This window comes from Typopeltis vanoorti, chromosome 2 (genome assembly GCF_054136105.1).
Source record: "Typopeltis vanoorti isolate ZY-2024b chromosome 2, IOZ_Tvanoo_1.0, whole genome shotgun sequence".
NCBI classification, from domain to species: Eukaryota; Metazoa; Arthropoda; class Arachnida; order Uropygi; family Thelyphonidae; genus Typopeltis; species Typopeltis vanoorti.
Window position 1 is genome coordinate 119,982,562 of NC_143550.1, and position 23,297 is coordinate 120,005,858.

The 23,297-nt window shown below is 36.0% G+C and overlaps 1 protein-coding gene across 1 annotated transcript in view; it reads left to right on the forward strand.

The window, feature by feature from the left end:
• LOC150109382 (G protein alpha q subunit-like) overlaps positions 1 to 17,392 on the forward strand; it is a 79,068-nt gene extending 61,676 nt beyond the window's left edge. The window contains exons 7-8 of the mRNA XM_090407798.1: positions 2,501 to 2,608; positions 17,310 to 17,392. Of these exons, the coding sequence (XP_090263924.1) occupies positions 2,501 to 2,608; positions 17,310 to 17,392 (191 nt within the window). The remainder of the gene's footprint in view (positions 1 to 2,500; positions 2,609 to 17,309) is intronic.
• Positions 17,393 to 23,297: the final 5,905 nt, after the last annotated feature.

A 23,297-nucleotide genomic window follows, 5' to 3' on the forward strand; every position in this document is an offset into this window, starting at 1 on the left:
GGGAGCCAAGGAAATGTGGCGAATTCGTTGTCGTGTTTCTCCAACCACTCAGTAGTTGTATGAGCCTGATGACGAGGTGCACTGTCCTGTTGAAAGATGGCACAGTGGTCGGGGTAGGCCTCCTGTAGATATGGATGGAGATGGTCAGCTAATATGACCCTGTAGCATATACACTCAGTATTTGTGGGATGATAACCAATAGACCTAGGCATGCCATGAAAGCTCCCAGACCATAACATCACCTACGCTGGCCTTTTGAACCCAAACTGTGCAACCAGGAGGATATGGCTTCATGCTGTTTATGCCAAATGTAAACCCAGCCGTCAGAATTGTGCTGCAGGAAATGGGACTCATCACTTCAGACGACCTTCTTCAGGGTCCATTGTCAATGTTCCTTGGCCAATGCGAGGTGTTGTCTGTCATCATGGATACCCTTGTTGGTCTCTGGAATCCCAGACAAAGCAAGGTATAGTGCATGGTACATGTGGAAATGGGTCAAACTGCCCAGCTGTTGTACTGGTGGATGAACTGTGCAACTATTGCATGTCATTGCTGAGATACCAGTCGTGACACTGACATTCACTTCTAGGATCAACCATGCATGGCTGCCCAATGTGAGCTCATCTGCTGGATGTCTGTTCATGGTTAATCCAGTCCTGGTATACCCTTAATACAGTAGTATGGGAGCAACCAACAAGTGCAGCTGTTTCCGAAATACTGGCATCTGCCCTTAGGACTTCAACTACCTGCCCATGGTCAAATTGGTTTAAGTCACCACGTTTCCCCATTACTAGCAAACATTTTACTGATTACATACAGAGGATGGGTGTGCTCATTTATAGTAGCTGCATGTAATGTTGATATCACGTGGTACTTCATTATCGTGCCAAATATGTAAATTGGGGGGGATGGGGTGTTCCTAATGCAGCTGCATACAGAAGTGTGAAAATGAGACCTAGGTTATGGTTAATCCTTTTTACTATGTTTTTAAGACAAATCAAGGGATAGCATTGGGTAAAGATTTTTTTTAAGGTTGATTAAAACAATTACTATGAGATCAGCAGAAATTCTGTTTTTTTTTTTTTTGGACTATAAACCTTCTGACACTAACCATTAATCCAAATCTGTGCTTCTGACTCTGCTGTAGGTGATATATCCTGTTTATAGCAAGAGAAGAATTTTTTTCAACTGCAAACAATTACTGATGCATAATTGGAATGGGAATACTTCAGAACCACTAGTAAAGTCTTTAGTGCTAACCTTATAGCTCAGCTAGGTGCAGTTAATTCATGTGTCCCTAGTCAGTCATCTTTGTCTTTTGTAAAGAATTAAACATTTCACTCTATGGAGAATGGAATCTCTCCTTATATACACTTATACTATTAGGATCAATCGAAATGTATGTGCACATGCATGTGATTAAAAAAAAATGCATGTGTACATGTAATTAAAGACATAATTAAACAGTATAGTTCTTAATACTTTCCCATATTTTTGGCATGCAGAGTTGAGATTTGGGTGATGCTAAAATACTTCAGAGGCTTTCTTTAAAGAGACGCTCATATTTATGAGAACATCTGCTGTATATTAATTTGACATCATTCCAAAGGATTCTGTGGCTAGTATTAGTAATCCCATGTTCTGCTAGACCTGATTTGTTCTGTTTCTTGATGACAAGGTGCATTGTCACCTAGAAACAGATCGGTCTGTTTGCTCCAAAATAGAATCACTTGCAGTTGCATGGGACTGAATAGACTACAAGTAGCAGTAGAGATGGAGTTGTATCTTTTGGAGATGGCATCACAGAGCTAATTGAATTTATAGACTTGAAACTGGCTGTCTCACAACTGCATATAAGGAAAGATTCCATTCTCCACATACCTTCATTGTTGTTTAATTTTTCAATTTCCAACTGTATTATACTGACAATAATCATTGATATGTAAATCTAAATATTTGTACTTGATCTAACTTAATTAATTTTGAAACTGTGTCTATGTGTAACCTATACAGTATGATACCTTTAGAGATGTCTAAGATGTTTGGGTTCTACAGATGATGCCTCTACTGAGGTAACTAATATCACTTTTCTCAGCCTCCACCATTAGGGATATATTCACAGACTGCCTTTTTTTGCAGGTACTTTTATATGCAATTTGTCATCTGCAAATTATTTGGCTAAAGCAGTTTCCTGACATGAAAAATTCATTCCATATATATCACGAATATGAAATTTTCAAATCTTAATTGTCAATCACCAAATCACAAGACTGTAAAGCTTTAATGGCACTCCAACACAAAACGCATTACAATAGGTAGCTTAGAATTATTTGATAATTAATTGAATAAATTATTTGATAATTTTTAGTGTTTGGTCTCAAAGTGCTTTTTCTGTGGAAGAAAAATAAATTAATCCTCTTTATATAAATAAATAACACTCTTTAAGTTTTTGTTTTTAATATAAAATTTGTAAAAATTATACTTACTTTCATTAACCTAGGTCCCAAACAGGATGATGTTGCAGCACGGGAATTTATTTTGAAAATTTATCTTGCCAAGAATCCTGACCCAGGTCGTGGAATTTATTCCCATTTTACTTGTGCAACAGGTTTGTTTTGTTTTGTTTTTTTTGTTTGTTTTTAAACCATATAAGAATCTCTATTTTCACTTTATATCAAATTTAAACAATCCCATCCTTTTCTCCATAATAAATTTAGTTTAATCCTAAAACTTCCAACATCCTTTTCTCCATATCGAACACACTTCTACTTCTCATGTCCTGAATTGGAAATGTCATACTGAGTCAAAAATTTCACAATAAATTTGTCATGAATGAACCTATTTATTCAATGTTTATTATCATTTCAGTTTCCATGGAGTCATAAGACTTCATGGGAGGTTTGACCTAGACAACACAAAATATCATATGCACTTTAAACTCATGAACTGCTTGCACTCACTCTCACCACCCTCTCATTACTATTATTTTTCTGAAAATTACAATGTATAACCAATATTAATTATGATAACTTTAATTAATACTTTCTATATTTTGGCAACATTACATTACCATTAGGGATCACAAAACAATGATATGTGCATGCAAGCACTAATACTGGGTAAATGAGGCTGAAGAAAGGCAACCAAAGTCAAGCCTAGAGTCCTAAATGGCATCCCCTAGTGTGCTAAATTAGGTGGGCTTGGCCATTGGACTGAAGTCCAAGGATAAATGCTTCCCAAATTTGGGGCAGTTTCATGCACCCAAATTTGTTGAGTATAATAAATTTAGTTTAATCCTTTATCCAAGTGTAAGCAAACAAAGTTTGCACCTGAAGTATCTTCAGGACTGAGGCAACTCGTGGTAAAGGTGGACCAAGCTCTCAGCACTCCTTGTCTTAGTATCTCCCATAATGCAAAGCACATCTCCTTGTGGACATGAATAATGCTATGCATTATACATGAGCTTGGTACACCTTTACCATGAGTTGCCTCAGTCCTGAAGATACTTCAGGTGCAAACTTTGTTTGCTTACACTTGGATAAAGGATTAAACTAAATTTATTATATTCTAACCAAGTGAAAAAAACTTCCAACAAATTTGTTGAGGTTTGGAAAGTTTTCAGCGATTGGGGCAGATTCCATAAATAGCTTTTCATATTTGTATTTGTTGCAGTACAGTAGAGTGGTCCTTTTCCAGTGTATCCTGTGGTGAGTGTGTCCAAAGCATGGTCAGTAAGTCCAGAGTAGCTGTAATCATGGAAACAGATGTAGTCCATGTGTTCAGAAATTCTGATATTGGCTGTCCTGCCTGTTTGGCTGTAGTAGGACAGTTTGCAACTGCAAAGGACTTGGTAGGTCTAGGGAATGTAACTGGTCTTAGTGGAGTAGATAAGGGGTGCCAGTTTTTTTTTTTTATGTGGTCTGTAAGTGTGGTTGTAAGGTTGTATTTCTCAATTTTTTGTTAATTTTTCTGATGTGTCCTTTATATATAAAATGGTTTACACAAATACAACATCAAACCCCCAACAAAATTAAGACACCTACTCAGTTCTTCCAAAGATCCTCTTCCACATCTAGCCCACCCAGGGGTTTACAAAACACAATGCACATGTAACCTACCATACATAGGAGAAACAGGGCGAACCATCCCAATTAGGAAGGACGAACACAAACGACACATTACATACCTCCATTTTAGAAAAACCGGCCTTTCAGACCAAGCAATCGAGACATACCACAGAATTGTTTGGAAAGGTACCAAGTCCCTACACTGCACCAAAACCTGGTTTGAGAGGAAATTTAAAGAAGCATGTGAAATGCTCAAAGACAATCCTAACCTGAACAAAAACAATGGTCTAACCATTCCAAGAATGTGGAGGACCCATTTGCAACCATTATAGCAATCAGAACAAGCCAAAGAATAATCTCAATACAAGACAACTTGGTGAAATTTTTTTTTAACCATTCAATAGCAACCTGAACTATACAAGTCCAGAAGAAAATCTTAGTATGGAAGGACTTTAGTAGGGTAAATTGTATTTTTTTTTTAACCGCTAGAGGTCAGGCTAAGTTAAAGATCAATTAACAGCGTAGATTCAATTTACCTTTGTGAGTGCAAGAGCATGTAGCTTGTTCCTTGATGATGCAATGTAATGCTGCCAAAATATAGAAAGTATTAAAGTTATCATAATTAATATTGATTATAAGTTGTAATTTCGTGAAAAAACCAAGGTATAAGCATTTCTGCCAGAATCGCCACCCTCTGTCAGTGGATTCCATGCTCCTACCATTCTCATTAACACAAAAACTTGACTTGTTTCAAAGAATGGCATCTTGCTCCTGTTCTTTCTCATTCTACCATAAAATATCTCATTGTCAGTCCAGTTAATACCAATGTCTGAATCACATAATTTTTCTCTCCAGATTTTGCAGATTACATACCCTGAAGCCCATTATCATAACTAACATTCTGCAGCACGAATATCACTTTTGTTATCCACCCCTGTACTCTTTTTCCAGTTACTTCAAGCCCTTCAAATCCCAGTGTCCAGATCTAACACAGTAATGTGCTCTGATCAGGGTTTTGTACAGTGGAGCTACCACTCATCTCTGCTTGTCAAATATGATTATGGAGAAATGAAACCGACACATTGTTTAAAACAGCTGACAGATTGGAGACTATTTTTTAATTAACGAATTGAGTAGTTTAACTACTTAACAGATTTACCCAAATATATTTGGATATGCCATTAGACCAAATAAATTTTCCTCAAGTTTACTTCCATGTTTTTTTCTTAATTTTAAGAATTCAAATAAATATACTTGTATGGCCATCATCATTCCTTTATTTTGTGTTTTGGGCATTGCTTAAGATATGATTTAGATTCTTATTGGTGGGGTGGTGTATGGTTGAGACATGAATATGAAGTTATTCACGTATTTGTCTTTTGGAGAACTGGAAGTTATTTATTTGTGACTTGAAATGAAACAGAAACATGACATGTGATGTGATTACTTTCAACAGTTCATTCATCTCAAATGAAGAAATGCCAACATAAGAACAAAGCTGTTTTCATCCCTCCACACTGCAGCTGATTATAAAAACAATTATAATATTACAAGAAAATATATTTCAATCTCTTTAGCTATATGGAATTTATGCATTCCATAAGAAAAATCAGGTCAATCAAAAAAGCTCACTGATTTCTGAATGGAATCAGTGAATTGGAAATTACAATTCATTTGTGAATATTCATGGTTATTCTATGCCATCCAGTCAAACTCCTTTTAGGCTTACTGCCTATCACTTTCCAGATACTATTCCTCCCACAGTAAAGAAAACCAACTTGATGAGAATGTGCAGAGAAAAAAGGAAACACAGAAAAGTTTCCTTAACCTGTCATGAAGAACGTGTCACTTCTAAAATAAACTGGATTTTATTTTTATATTCAATGGAAGTCATTTTTGTGTTTCTGAGATAACTCTGCAAAAATTTAATTTTCTTAAAGAAATTGATTCATTTATAAATACATCATTAAATTCTTGATATGTACCCTTTAAGGCAGGGGTGGCCAACCTTTTATACAGGGTGTTCGGGATAAATTTGACATATTTATAATTAATTATATTTTTCCGTAAGTTACATGTATTAACACACACTTCTCTTCATTTAAAAGGTTGGACCCTTCTTCATTCATATACAAGATGTCAGAAAGGATGGATAGCTGGAACCCACCTGAATCATGGAAGAGAATAACTTGTATCATGATGATTCGTGCCGGCCATCAAAATAAGGATATTTCGACTGCTGCCCAATGCTCCCTGAATACAGTAAAAACAATCAGGCATGAACTAGAGACTTGCAATGGTGACTACGAGGATGTAGCAAGAAGAAAGATCCCTAGCAGACGATCTGATTGCGTTCGTACAGCAGAATTCCTCGCAAATCTGCAGGAACAGGTGTTGAAGAACCCTGGCATTGGAATTCGGGCTTTGTGACGTGAAATGAATGTTGCAGCCTCTACTATGAAGCTTGCACTCAATGAAGACCTCCGCTACTACTCATACAAGCGCCGCAAAGGTCAGCTGCTTACAGAAAAGGCCCGTGAAAAACGTTTGATAAACGCGAAGAAACTTCTAAGCAGAGTGAAACATCCTGCGGAACCACAAACAATCTGGTTCTTTTCCGATGAGAAAAACTTTTGCCAGGATCAAAAACACAACACGCAGAATAACAGATGGCTTGCATACAGTACAAAGGACATTCCTCATGTAATGCAGACTAAATTTCCCCAAACTGTGATGGTTTTCGGATGTGTATCCTCTGAAGGCAATGTGATGCCTCCGCATTTTTTCCAAGAGGGCCTCAGGTTGACTTCAGATGGCTACGTGGAGTTGCTAAACACTGTAGTCAAGCCCTGGATAACAAGGGTAGCCAATGGTAGGCCGTATGTATGGCAGCAGGATTCGGCCCCTTGCCACACCTCTGGGAAAAGTCAAAAATGGTTGTCTGAAAATTTCTACGACTTCACCAGTCCAAATGTTTGGCCTCCAAACTCCCCAGACCTTAACCCCATGGATTATTTTGTATGGGGCGCAGTTGAAAAAGACACCAATCGCACTTCCAGTAATACAAAAGCCCAGTTAATGGATAAAATTAAAACAGTTTTTGCGGCCCTTCCCAGGGAGACTGTAGCATCAGCTTGTTCGAGGTTCCGAAGCAGGATTGAAGCTGTGATCGATGCTAATGGTGGTTATTTTGAGTAAATCTTGTTGATAGTATTGTAATTAACTCTGCCTGTAATGTTTTTTGTCAATTCATTAAATTTAATAGATACAAAGAAGATTTTCTTTTTCCTTACGAAACTGTCAAATTTATCCCGAACACCCTGTATGTCATGCGTCAATTTTTTCATTTTTTAGTTAAGATGCGCCATACAAACTTATACCACTTTTCATCATCATCAAATTCCTGCCATGTACCCTCAAGGGGTGTACAGGATATGACAGTACTACATGAAAAAATTACATCATTACTAACTTCCTATCTACAATTTTCCTCCAAATCCGTCTGTTACTTGTCAAGACTCTAACATTATCAGATCTTATATTTCTATCGTCTAAGGCACTTTGTACCGTATCAATCCACCTATATCTTGGTCTTCCTCTGGGTCGTTTTCCTGCCAACCTGGCAGAGAACACTTGTTTTGCTAATCTTTCCTCTCCCATTCTATTTAAGTGACCATACCATCTGAGATTAGCTCTGCTAACGCATTCCTGGATGCTGACAATGTCAAGTTCTTTCCTAATATCCTCATTTTTAATATGATATTGCCATTGATGCCATCTGTTCACGCCTCTAATCTTTCTCAGGACTCTCATATCTGCGGTCTCTAGTCTTTGGTCAAGTGTTTTACTTCTGACCCAGCTCTCAGATCCATAAGTTAAAATTGGTTTGAACACTGTCTTGTATACAGCTAATTTAGTGTTCCGACTAATTTCTTTCTTATTCCATATGAATTTATTCAATTGACTTCCCACGATACCAGCTTTGCTGATTCTGTTGTCTATTTCTATATTTAGTTTACCATCTTCAGTAAAAATTGTGCCTAAGTAGCTGAAATGTTTTACTTGTTCCATAGGTTCTCCATTCACAACACAGTTGACATTTTCAATGATTCTGCCTATTTTCATTGTCTTTGTCTTTTTATTGCTGACCTTCATACCATATCTATTACAACAGCTATTCAATTTAGTCAGAGAATCTTGCAGACTTGTAGCGGATTTATTTAGAAGTATAACATCATCTGCATAAAGCAAAGAGCTGACATTAACATCTCCAATTTTGATATCAGGTTTAATACCACATTCCTTCATAATGTGATCCATATAGATAATGAATAACAGAGGGGATAATGTACATCCTTGTCTCACACCAGATTTATTACTCAAATAAAGACTAAGTATTGCTTGATATAATGCCCCATTCACACCATATAACTGCAGCGTATTGAATAGCTTCTCTCTTGGCACCTTGTCATATGCCTTTTCCAAATCGACAAAACTTAAATACAGATCTTTGTTATATTCCCATGCTTTCTCGACTATTTGTCGTAAAGTGAAGATCTGATCCTGACAGCCTCTATTTGGCATGAATCCAGCTTGTTCTTCACCAAGCTTTTCTTCCACAATTCTTCTCAACCGTTTCTCAAGTATACTTGCATAGATCTTGCCAGGAACACTCAGTAGGGAAATACCTCTGTAATTCTCACATTCAGTTTTATTTCCCTTTTTATATATGGGTACTATGAGAGCTCTACTCCAATCATCGGGAATTCGTCCCTCTGTCCAGGCTTTCTGAACTATGCAGTGCAGCCACTGTAAGACTCTTATACCACCATACTTCAGCATTTCTGGTTGAATATCATCTACTCCTGCTGCCTTTCCACATTTCAAGCCTTTGATGGCTTTTTTGACTTCAAGTATGGATACGTATTCCTGACTGCATGCCTGGTCAGTGTTTTTTTATCACTGTGCTGTCATCACTGCTTGTTTCATTTAGCAGTTTTTCAAAGTAATTACTCCATACTTCAAGGATATCTTTTTCTCCTGTTTTCATTTCACCTTTATCATCTCTAATTCCTTTTACAGCACTCTTTCCTCCATTCCTAAGCTTCTTCAACAACCTCCAGAATATTATCCACCTTCTTGATATTTATTTTCTATATTCTTGCCAAAGTCCTCCCATGACTTTTGTTTAGCTAGTTTTACACACTGTTTAGCTTTCTTACATTTGTCTGTATTCTGTAAGAGTAAAAGCTGACTTATTTGCCAGGAACTTTTGATATGCTTTCTTCTTTTCCTTCACTGCCTCTTTAACTTCCTGTGTCCACCAGGGAGTTCTGATTTTTTTATCCTTGCACACAACCTCACCACATGCCTCCCTGGCAGAATCAATCAATGTTTCCTTCAGAGTTTGCCACTGAATCTCCAAGGTTTGATTCCTGTTCTCAAACTCTTTCATTTTCTTTTCAATAATATTTCTGTATTTTAGTCTACAGTTCACATCTGAGAGCTGCTCAACTTTTATTCGCTTTAAAACTTTCTTACATGTTATTCTTTTCAATATGAAATTCAATTTTATCCTGCTCAAGACTGAATAGTGATCACTTCCAATTTCAAATCCTCTGTACACTCTGGTGTCCTGCACCAAGGAGAAAACATCACTATCAACAATAACATAGTCAATGAGACTTTTCTTATTCCTAGCCTCTTTCAGGCCTTTTAAAATATGGTTATATGGATATATTTAATGCATAAAATGATTTATTATATAGACACTTTTAGCAGTTTTAAATAAAAGGATTTCATATAAAGACAAGATAAACATTAATTATTTTATTCAGACTTCTGAAATTGCTTTGCTTTTGCTAAGCTTGTAATGTTTGGAGTTAAATCAGTTACAAAAAGCATCAAACAGTTTTTCAAATTTGAATCAGTCAGTTGCGACTGTAGTTTGTTTTTAATCATTTTCATTCATGAAAATGCTTGTTTGCATCTGTATGTAGTTCCAAAACGACTGATATAACTCTGAGCAAATTTTCTCAGGTCTGGAAAATATTCACAGGGCAACGATCGCCAGAAATTAATTATATCAGAAGCATCTGGGAGTGATGGAAGTTCATTAAATTTCATTTTCAATAAAGAATTGGTTTCGAGATCAATAAGTTCCATTTATATGTTACTAGGCATAGTCAGATTTTTTGTTCAGTAAGCGAAAATGATTTATAAATACAAGTATGCAGTATTTTTCGACAAAATTGCTAAAACGACTGTTAAAGGACTCTTGCAATAATCTGAGTTTCACAGTATATTCTGTAAAGTTGCCATTATCTTCAACAGATTCACTATGTTCTTTTAAATGTGGAAATTGACTTAAATCCCTGTTTTCTAACTGGGGGAGGAACAGTTTTAATTTAATTTTGAATGCACTAATGTCATTTACTAAGCTAGAAAACAATTTGTTCTTGCCCTGCAGTTTCAAATTTAGATCATTGAGATGGCTGGTAACATCAACTAAAAATGCTAAATCAAATAGCCATTTCTCATCACACAACAGGGCTTTTCCTCATGCAGCTCATCCTTCTCCTCCAGAAACACTTTCTTTCAGCTTCCAAAATCTACTGAGAACTTGTCCTTTAGAAAGCCAGTGCACCTCACGATGAAGGATGAGATCACCATATTCCATATCTAGCAGTTCACAATATTCTCTGAATTCTCTTCTGTTTAACCCTCTTGCTCTAATTTTATTCACACACTTTACAACTGGTATCCAATTTAGAGTTTTTCCACACAGAGATTCTTCATGTATAATACAGTGATGCTTTAGTACAGAACGACCTAAAAACCTTTCAAGTAAAGTTACTGTCTCCCAGAAACTCTACCTACCATTGACGGTGCTCCATCTGTGCAAACACTGATGAGCTTACTAAAATCTAGTTGTTGATTTTCTAGACATGAATTTACTTTGTCAAATATGTCTGACCCTCTGGATTTTCCATGAAGGATCTTCATGGAAAATCCAGAGGGTCAGACATATTGAGGCGGCTCTCAACCAGACATTGAGAGCCTCCTCAATGTCTGGATTCTTGCATTCTCACTTCCATCTTTGGGATTTTCCCTGTTGTCCACTGTGCAATGCCAGTTCTTCTAGCTATTTGTCCTGCTGGCCTAACAAATGTGAAATTTTGGAAGAACATCAGTGATCTCTACAAGCTGAAGATGACTGGTGTTAGACGGTTGGATTTTTATTTTGTCAAGTAAAGTGATTTTATCTGCTAACATTAGATCTTTCCTTGGCATCTTGACAGGGGCCTTATAAAAAATAAATAAAATTGCTACATTGTTTGTTACACTTTTTACTAAAAAAATTAACACACTCCTGTTTTATTCAAAAGTACATTACCTAGCAGTCACTGTCCTCTTTGCTCTGTATTCCAGCACTGACTGACAACACGCTCTACTCAACTCACTACATGTGTGCCATCTATAGCCAATCTACCAATAAAGCAACAAGGTGGCCCAAATAAGCAAAGCAACTTTAAGTTATATTCTAGATTTGTTTCTGTTCTTCAATATTTGTCCAAAATAAATGGCTGCCCCAATTAACTGGAATCTACTGTATTTTGTCCTTCCACTCCCTTGGAACTCTACCAGAGCTGAGACTTAAAGATTCCAGTCAGAGATTGCCAGTTCTGCACGTTCTAGTAAAATGCAAGCTGATATCCAATTTATCCCCAGAGCTGTATTTACATGAGATTCTGCAATATCCTAAGAACCTCCAATTCATCCGCCTCTGTTCCCACATGTTATTACAGCAGTAACCTCACTTGAATGATACCCCTTGTAAAGTGGTCACTCAGTAACTCAATTATTTTATCTGCTTCTGTCACTTCATGATCGTCATTACTCATTAAGGTTAATCTTCCATAGTCATTCTCCTCTTACTTGCCACATAACCAAAGCACTCTTTCGGATTTCTTCTCGATCTGATTTTGTCTTCCTTGACATGGTCACCTTTTTCCTTGTATACCCTCCACAGCATTTTCTTCTTCTATAACTCATGCTTAATGACATTATTCATCCACCTAACTCCTACCTGATTAACCCTCCTTACCTTAGGCATACAATTTAATATTGCTTCCTCTACATGACCCTTTATCTCCCATGCACTACTCACATCCTTCCCCTGCAGTGTTTTATGCCATGACACAAATTTAAGTTTCCTCCTAAGCTTGTCATAATCGCCTGCTTTATAGTTCCACATTTAACTCTTCTTGACAGAATATTCCTCAATGTTTTACAATCTACCAAGTCAAGACCAAAATGGTCACTTTTGCCAATTGGAAGCAATGTGACCACCTTGGTTATGGATAGCACTTCTGATCTTGTGACCAGGTCCAATACTCTCACACCCCTAGTTTCTTCCATCACATGCTGCCTCAAGTAATTCTCTCTCAGTAGGTGTATGAATTCCATGTGATGTTTCTTCCTTCTAGTCTATATCTCTGTAGTTGAAATTCTTCATAATAACCACTCAACCTGTATATTTTGTCTTACTGGCCTTGATCTCACACCAGACTGCTTCAAATGAACATCCACCCTCCTTATCCTTTTTAGATGCAAGTCATCTGCTATTATCAGCAGAATCCCCCCCCCCACCCAATCAAATCCTATCTTCACTATCTTCCTTGAAAACACCAAACCCTTCACATTATATCCCTGTAACTACATCATCTGCTGATAGCCAAGTCTCACTAATGCATATCATTTTGGCAAGGTTGCTCTAACCAATGTCAGAAACTCCCCCTTCTCGTTCCTGATACTTCTGGCATTAGTATATAGAAACTGCAGCATCCTTTTAGGTACCCACCCACCTTTACTTCCTAAACTACCTTATTCAATATTTTTGCTTGAAAGACTAGATTCTGCACTTACTCATTCTTACACTCACTCATGGGTGCCTTCACATAAACTCTCCTGTTTCCACCCCAATTGCTTAAGTTTTCCTGAATTTGTGGTTTAGCATGCTCAGTGAACAAAGCTATCTCTCTAAGACACCTAAACCATTCAAACACAGACCCACAAATTACATCATTCTTTCTGCACAATCTACACGTTGATTCATTTGCTACCAACGCCCTCCTCTTTGGTTTGTCTTTATCATAGTGTGGCAGGAGACTTAGTTTTCACCTTCTTGTTCTTTAATTTTGCTTCTTCTTCTTCCAACAACTCCTTTACCTCCTTCCTCATAAAATATTTCTCACCTCTAAAATCGTTTGTGCCATTTAAGACAATCAGTTCTTTCACCTTACCTTTTTGCACCCAGAGGAAACAGTTTTATTACTCTAAGTACTCACTGAGTCTGATCTTTGAGTGACTCAGTGATCAGACTCAATTGACTCACTGAGTCTCTGTAGATAATTTTCTCCTTAACTTTTCTCATTTGTTGGCTAGGTTTTTATTATTACTTCGGACCACCTGCTTCTTCCTCTTCTCAGCCCTGCTAATCTTTTGTCACTTCTGCACTTTCTCATGTGAAGGATAAGTGATTCAAGTGCACTATTTCTTTATGTCCGTTCCGTTCTACTCTATTTCCTCAGCCACACATTCGACATTAATTCTGAAATTTTCATCCTACCGTCAATGCTGTCCACCCTGCCAATATCTGCTCCAGTCTCGTCACCCAACAGGCACTCACTTTTGAAACGTTTAATGCACACTCTCTCCAGTTTCAATTTCCTTCCACACATCCTTTAATTTTTGCGACATATACATCTCACACCCACCGCACTGCACAAAATCCCACAAATTCAAATCACCCAACAATGTGGTCTTTGCTGCAAGTGAAAATCTGATCCTGCCAATGCGTTTAGCGCAAACCCAGCTTGTTTTATTCCAAGCAAGCTTCCCTTCCACAATTTTTCTCGAGTATACTTGCATAAATCTTACCGAGAACACCCGGTAGTGAAATTAGTCTAATTTTGATGTTCAAGTTTCATTTCCCTTTATGATGGATACTATGAGAGCTCTACTCCAATCATCTGGAATTCAACCCTCTGGCTAAGTCTAATTTTTTGTTGTTTTTTCCACTTCAGGTATTCTGATATGTACTCCTGATTATATTCTTCTTCAATGTTTTTTTTTACCACCATTCTGTGCTGTCACTGTTTCATTTAACAGCTCTTCAAATAATTACTTCAGATATATAGAATAACTTTATCTTCAGTTTTATCACCACCTTTATCATCTCTAATTCCTTTTATAGTATTCTATAAAAAGAATAAGAGCTCCATCTCTCCTCCATTTCTAAGCTTTTTTCAATGACCTCCAGAATATTTTGCCATTTTCCTGATATTTATTTTCTATGTTCTTACTCAAGTCTTCAATGACTTTTGTTTAGCTAGTTTTACACTGTGCTTTGCTATCATACAATTTTCTCTGCATTCTCTAAGAGCACAAGCTGACTTACTTAGCATGAACTTTTGATGTGCTTTTTTTTTTCTTTTTCCTTAACTGCCTCTTTAATTTCCTGAGTCCACCATGGAGTTCTGATTTTTCTATCTTTACAATCTCACCACACATGCCTCTCTGGCTGAATCAATGTTTTCTTTAGGGTTTGCCAACAAATCTTCAAGATTTGGTTCTTGTTCTCACATCTGTTCATTTTTTCATGATTAATGGTTTGTGTTTGGGTCTACAGTTCAACTTTGATTCATTTTAAAACTTTGTTACACACTCTGATTTTCAATATGATAATAAATTTTACCTACTCAAAACTATGGTGATCACTTCCTATTTCAAATCCTTTGTGTATTCTTGTGTTCTGAACCAGCATGAAGATATCCCCATCAACAATAACATAATCAATGATATTTTTATTTCTTGCATCTTCTCTTCATGTGAATTTGTGCACATCTTTATGTTGGAACATGTTAGTAGTAACTAGCTCACATCCTGAACAGAAATACAGCAGGTACTTATCATTATTATTATTAGTTGTGCTCTTTTCTCCAAATTTTCCTAAAACATTTCTATAAGTTTGATAATAATTTCCCACTCTGCTCTTTAGATCTATATAACAAGGACTAACTTTTTCTTTGTGTTAGCTGCCTACTCTAATGCCTCAAAAAATTCAACTATTCCCTCAGAAGAATCTTCAGTGGGAGCATAGGTATAAATGAGTCACACTGCCAAATTCTGATATATTCTCACATCACTCTACTTGATATTGCCTGTCATTCAAGATTTTACTTGTGTTTAGTATTCAATATTATAGCTGCTCCTTTTTCCTGATCATTACTGCTAGAATACTTGGTTATAGCACTATGTTTGTACATACACATTTACAGTAGGTTCTCAAAAACAACCACCCTAGATACAGCTTATCCCTGTATGCACACTCTCTCCAGACACATAGTCCACATTAGTTCCTCTGGACTGTCCTTTAGGCTGCAGAATCGATAATACAACTGAGCAATGCATATCACCACACTGTAACAGTCATTTGCCTGATACAATACATCAACTCATCTGAATGCCCAAAATCCAGTCTAGAGACTTTGGATAGCTAGTTTGTGGACCACCATTATAACTTATGCAAATCATGAAAATGATCAATGAGATACGCTTTTACTGTATGAGAAAATTTTGGAAGATTGATGTGCTAGAGGTATATACATTGCCAAGTAGCCAACAGTACAACTAATACGAAGCAATTCATTTTACAGGAATCAGAGATAAATGTCACTTGTAAGATAGCCTTCAAAAGTATTTATGGTGTGATATTCTCTGCAATCAAAGAACTGATCGTAGAGAATAGCACCCTACAAACTGTGCAATCAGTTCTTTCTGATCTGCGATCAGATCAGAAATGAATCTTCATACTGCTGTGGAAAGCAATTTTTAATGCTGCTTTCCACAGCAGTATGAAGATTCATTTTTAATCATATGATGTTATGTTGTTGAACTGAGCCAATTACAAAACTTCTGCTGATGGGTACGACCTGCAGGTCATACCCATCAGCAGGTGCTGACATACATGTGTGATTTAGAAGTTATCTTCATATAACATTGTATGTACTCCTGTTTGTGAAACACAAAAATACTTGAAACGTTCATGTACTTGCACGAAAACAACAGCACTGTACTAATGTTTTCTTGTTCAGGTACAACTTATTTAAATACATGTTTCGATGATATATGAACATTAGCAAATGAGCTACTTACTTGCAGTTTCTGGAAACTGCTAAACACATAAACTAAGAACTCTGATTGGGAAATGCCATTGGTATTCAAGCAAAGGAAGCAATGCTATTTCCATCACAAAATGACTTAGAAAACATTGAAGCACACTGAATTTAACATACAAAGCTTCAACTATGTGCTGAGATATAAGCAAACATTTAGTTTCTATCTTATATTTTGGCTAAATTTTCTTATTCTACTTAAATTTAATCAACCAGCTTTCCATCATAATAGTTTTGTTAAATGCTTTACAGGTTCAGCATTGAGAATGCATTTAATGCAGAGACATTAACCTCCTTAAAGAACAGTTTCTCTGATTTTGATATTAGGTTTAGTTGTGCTTTCCTAGTGTGCCATTTACAACATGTAACTGTAGCACTTCGAACAGCTTTTCTCCTGGCACACCTTATCATTTACCTCTTTTCCAGATTTATAAAACTTATATTGTTTTAGCAGTATATTTCAGAAAAGTCAATGAACAAATGAGCTTCATCTGTGATAAATTTGAAATTATATAAATTTATATGAATTCTATACATCCTACCTATGAAAGGCTGTAAACCTATAGTACCTAATTTCTACAGATTCATTAAGGGTTGCCTTTGGAATGGCACAGTAGTGACGTTCAGTGAGGGTTAGATAATCTATTCTCTACTCTATAGACCGAGCATGGTACTGCTTTAAAGTTCTCCAATAAGGAAGATGGTCGCAACACCAGGTAGTAAAAAAACTGGTTACCATCTAGTTGAATGACTTTCAAAACATTACATGAAGTGATTTCTTCACATCAGCACAATCATTCTGGTATGTAGATACTTTGAAATAGATGGATATTCTAGCAAATATTGATTGGACTTTCATTGGTAGGTAGAATTATACAATCTTAAATCTCCTTTATTGCATTATCCATAAACAAAATATTTTCTTGGCAATAGTATTTTAATGGTTTAATATAGCTGTTTCTTTGCATGCTGCATGTGTAACACCTGATGTTCTGGACAACAGATACAGAAAATATACGTTTGGTATTTTGTGCTGTCAAGGACACTATTCTGCAAAATAACTTGAAAGAATATAACCTTGCATAGAATTAATGTTAACACAATATTTGCTTGTTTTATAATTACTGAAATAAAGAATTATTTAACTAGAGCTTTAATGTTTGTTTTACTTTTAAGCTTTAATTTATATATATAATACTTCAGATGTATATTTTTGAATAATATTCCACATAAGACTATATAAGAAAAGTAATTTTTCAGACTGATAATACTGATGACATTCTGGATTTGGTTTACAGACAATTCCCCATTAGTAAATTTTTCACTGAATAAGTGGCAAGAAAAAAAAAATTCTTCTTTACTCTTTCTTTTTAAAATCATCATTAGATCAATTTTCCATTACTTAAAAATTCAAGTGCTCCAATACAAAAAATTTCAAGGTTCATAGATCTTAATTAATCATATCTCTAAAACTGATATTATCTGAGCTTTCCAATTCATTTTGTAAAACAATTATGCATCTATGCTCATCTCAGATGCATTATTAATGTTTGACAACCCCCCCCCCCCAACAAAACAAATGATGGCTTTTCTATCCTTCATTAAACAGCTACATGATTTATTTTCATTACAGAATGTTATGCCAAGTGATATTTATTGGCCATGTCCCTTACATATGCATAAAAATGTTTGTCATGCTAAATAATAAATTGGTGGTATAAGCAGTTTAATAACATGGACTGACTGATGTCAGTGATCCAGGAAAGATCTGGTTAGCCAAGAACTTTAGACTGTGGAGCAATGTTGACATATTTTTAAGCACCAAAGGCATTATTTTGGAATGCTCTTATTTCACCTGCTTAGCACACAGACAGCCAATATGCTTAGTAATAACACTTGGATGGTGAGGATAGAAGGATTATCACCACCAACTTTATACAGGGATCATCTGGTCATGAACGTCACTTCACATTTCTGGACTACAAAAACTTCAAATGCTTTGTCGTGTCTCTGATATGAATAGAGACAGGAGAGATAACATGTTTGGAATGTGACAATAGCCAATACAGAATTGTCACTTGTTTAAAAAAATTATGAGAGAACAAAACAAATTAAGGATTCCATTTTCATATGTATATTCTTCAGTAATTTTTCAAATTTTTACCTGCACTTATTTGAACATGTTCTTGCACAAAATTCACCAACACTCATCTTGCAGTTATTATCGACATCACCACTTTCATATATAAAGCATGTGCAAGAGGGGAAACAGGAAAGTGCACAATCTTTACATCAACCAAAAATACTACTTGTAAAAGACTGCCACAAGATGTGCTACTTTCAACATTGAACATCAGCACATGATTTTTTGTTCTTTAGGTCATTTCAATATGCTTTTTTTTTGCGAGTATGCATCTTAGCATGTAAATAAATAAATGAGTTCAGCTAATTTAATATGTTCATAATTTCAGTTTTTATTCCAGAAATGCTATGAACAACTATAGGAATGTAAATGTAACCTTTATGTTATATATATAGGTATATATAAATTATAGTTTGTGAATAACCAGCATTATAAATCAAACTTAACTGTTACTTCTTTGTAATAGCAGGCTTTTATTCAACTTTTATTTTATTTAACTACCATTCTTATTAAAAATACACAATAGCACAAATGAAACCAACTATAAAAATAAACGACTTAGAGACTGATGGAAAAATAAGTACAGCATTTTCCTTTTTTTTAAATTTATGAATTTAAAATTTGTGTAAAAATTTGCTAGTGTTCCATCACTGCACTACTATACCACACTACCAGAAAAACTTGCAATGCCTTGCACATAGCCAGCAGTAAAGCAAACTACTTTTAAATTGCCACAGATATTCCAATGGAAATTATTGGATCCTATTACTTCCCCTCAATTTACACATATTTTCAGTCTACTTTCATACTCATAGCATGTACAAAGGGATATGGAAGGTTTCTTTCTCATTGCTGTTACAAAATACAGGTACTTTAGCTTGCTTCAGAAGTCCCAAAACAGTACCAATCTCTGTGGTCAACTCCATTTCTCTAAAAAACCCTTCTGCATCACAGCAGTAAGAAATTCCACTCTTTATTTCAAAATATTAAGACATTGCTTCCATTTCTAAAAACAGAAAATTTCATTCCTCCAGCTAATGAGTTCCACTGGTGAACACAGCTGACCAATTTTTTTTCACATAAATTCAAACTCAAAACAATTCCTTTTATTCAATCAGATGAAATTTTTTGTAACTTCATCAATGCTTTCAATTAAAGCCACTAACTTCCTATCTACAGTGGAAGCAAAAGTTCATCCACCAGTACTGTAATATTTGATGGTGATAGTTGAGCAAGTGCTAGAAGAGTTCAAGGGCGAAACACTTCTCTTATGGCAGATTCAAAGTACAATTTTGGGTACAATATTAAATTTTTAATAGAATATCCATTAGTGCAAATTAGAAGAAAAATGTTACATGACCATTTGGTTCTTTTCAAAAATCAGAATTTCCTTGAACCCATCAAGTTAAACTGACTTTACAAAGCCATGTTTCAGAAAATGAGAAGCCAACGTTTTATTTTGGTTCCTTATTTCACACCAAAAGTATGTATTCCTGGCTGCATGAGTGATGTGTTGCTGCTGCTTAACTTGTAAACAAACTACACGCATAATTGCAGCTGCACCTGTTTTATAGGTAACTAATTTGTAAATGTGATGAAAATAATAAAAAGAAAGAGATTAATGATTCAGCTTTGAAATAATATCGAATCTAGCATCCACTTTGCCTATGAATTAAAGATATCAAAGCACAAGTGAAAATTCTAATCAACAGACTTGTGTACAGTATTCAGACCACGAGTTCAAACTTCTCATCTTCAAATTACTGCTTCAAGTCTTGAAAGATAACAGCTACAAAAGGGTAATCAACTGACAATAATTTAAAATTTTAGTATTATTGTTGACAAATCCATGATAAAATATTCCAAAACTATCAAAAGCATACACATCTGTGTGTGTACACACAGATGTGTTTCTGTGTACATTCTGGTTAATTGAACTGTGTCAGGAATAGCATAATTTAGCCAGTTTACACAAAATTGCACATAAAGAGTTTAAAAGGTGTGTGTGTGTACATAAGAAATACAAATTTAGACAAGTTTTTCATTTGCTGAGAAGCAAGCTTACACTTATAAACAACTGGCTTTAATTCGAGTAATATAGTTGCTATAAAAATAATTTCATTTATACACGTATTAAATATGCATGCAGTTCTGTTGTTAATGACATTCTAGAAATAGATCAAGCGTAGCCCCCCCCCCCAGCTTTTTTTTGATTGACTACACAATTGTGCAGGTATCAAAGCACAGATATAGCACCTCATTGCCTTCTTGCATGAAATAGTTATAATCCAGCAGTAAATTTGCTAATGTCCTGGGCAGTCATTTGTTCAAACTCAGGAGGGTCATCCTCATTGCTTACATGTTCTAACATCCTCAAATGTTTTGCTGCAATTTCTTCTACCACTTTATCTTCAAAATCTTCATTTAACATTATAGTATTAAAGATTATTGTCAATGGATGAAACTCTTCATAGTTTGATGTGATTCACTTCACATGGGATGTCATTTTCACTATTGGCTGTATCTGGAATATCTGTGATTGAATGCTTAAAACCACAGTGAGCAAAACCATTTTGAATAAGCTTGTTGCTTATTCCATGCTACTATTGAAAAATGTACTACTTGTAAGAGATTAACTTTTGCACTGATCTCTTAAATTTTTGTGATTCTTCACAACCGCTTTCTTGACTTCCATTGTAATTTATGTTCAAACTCATAAGCCAATAAAAAAATTCTGATATCATCCATGCATGTTTGTTGGCATGGCATTGAACTAATAAATTCTTTATTCTAATCCCTTTAAAGCATCAAGGCTTGTCCCTTTTCCATAACTAACAGATTCTTTTAGCAGTTACTGACATATTTGAACACCATACCACTGTTATGCAATCCACTGGTTTCTTTGATTAAATGGTGTAGCATGTTTATAGCATGATATAATAGCCCTATCTCATCAGCATCATAAATGTCATTAGAGCTAAATTGTTGCAGCAAGCTGAAGTAATTTTTCACCACTCTATTTGGTAGAGGTTACTGGGTGGCCATTGTGTCCCAAATAAATGAAGCACGTTCTTTCTTTTTGTTCTTCTTAGACTTGTTCAGTAAAATGGCTGATCCTATTTAGTGGTGGACCAATTAACCAGTATCTACTGTATATGCAATACTACCAAATATTTTTTTGGATCATAGTTCTGGATTTAGAGAAAATAATCACCTAAATTAATTAGTTATTAAAAAAACTTTAATTTGTTGACCAGTGTAGACACTGACTTTTTTTTTTTTTTTTTTTTTTTATGTTGGACCCATATACAGGAGGTTGGCTGGTCAACCTATAGTACTTTAGTACCGTATATGGATGGTGGGATGCAAAGGGAGAAACTTGTTTACATTTGATTTGAACGCCTGTATGTTGTATTCCTTGGGAAATACGTCTGGGGGAAGACTGTTCCACAGTATTGCAGTAGTAGGGATGAACGAGGAGGAAAAGAAACTTGTTCTGTGGGTTTCGAGGTGTACTGTGAAAGGATGTTGGGCAGCAGCTGTATATGTTCCAATGGGCTTAGTACAGGGTAGGGGGAATTATTGATGCTGTTTCAGATGAACATTTTCCATGGAAATATTTATAGAATATACAGAATATTGCGGAGAGTAGGCGTCTATCTATGTGAAAGTGGGGGGGAGTGAGTTAGTGAGGGATGGGTCATTTATTAGTCTAATTGCTCTCCTCTGTATTGAGTCAAGCATTCTGGAGCCCCACTCCAGATGTGAGGAGTATTTGAGAGCTGGGCGGATTTGTGACTTGTATAGTGTTAACAGCTGTTTAGAGGTGAAGTAGTGTCTTGAGCGAAAGAGGAAGCCTAGTTTTTTGGAAGCTGAGGATGCAATGGTTGTGATGTATTTATGCCAGGAGAGGCTTGATGTCAAGGTAATTCCGAGAAGAGAAATTTCATCTTGTCTGAGAATTTGAGTGTTATCGAAAACAATGCTGGGGGAAAATGGTTCTTTTTTGTGAGAAATAAGACAACTGGATTTTACTAGCATTGAAGTTGACAAGGTTATCTGAGCCCCGTTGGCATATGGCTTGGAGGTCAGAATTAAGGGCAGAGGTGGTTGATGTTCTGTGGGTTGAGGTGAGTTGTGTAGAGTAGGGTTTGTCAAATGAAAGGGAGGAATGTAATATGCTATCATCTGCAAAACTGTGTATTGGGTTAGAGGTCAACTGAAGTAGGTTGTTGATATATAGAAGGAAGAGGGTCGGTGAGAAAACTGAACCTTGGGGGAACGCAGCATTTGTTGGATGGTGAGAGGATAGGGAGCCATCTACCATCACACATAGTATGCATCCAGACTGGAAGCTAACAATCCATCTGCAGAAGTCCTGAGGCAGTCCAAATAATGAGAGTTTGCTTAGTAAGCCTTTGTGCCAAACTCGGTCAAAGGCTTGCTACAGCCAACTTCAATAATATTTCATAGAGAAATGTTATTTCTTGTTTCCATAAATTAAAGAACAAAGAGGAAAACTGCTATAATTGAGGGTGAGGGGACACACACACACACACACGAAAGTCAGGTACATTATGAAAAATTGATACCGAGTCTGCTTATCATATACAAGTGAGTGTTGTTGTCAGCAGTATAATATCCTAATGAGTCACAGCATTTTAAGAGGCATTTTAAAACGATTTTCCATTTTGCGATAGCAAAATTCATGGATATGCAAGACATCATTTAACCAATGAATTCAGATAATGAATTTCAAGGCTAGAGGCAGGCCATCAAGCAGAGATAGCCAGATGGTTGCACGTGAGTTGCTCCATGGTTCACAGACTGCCGAACAAATTCCAACAG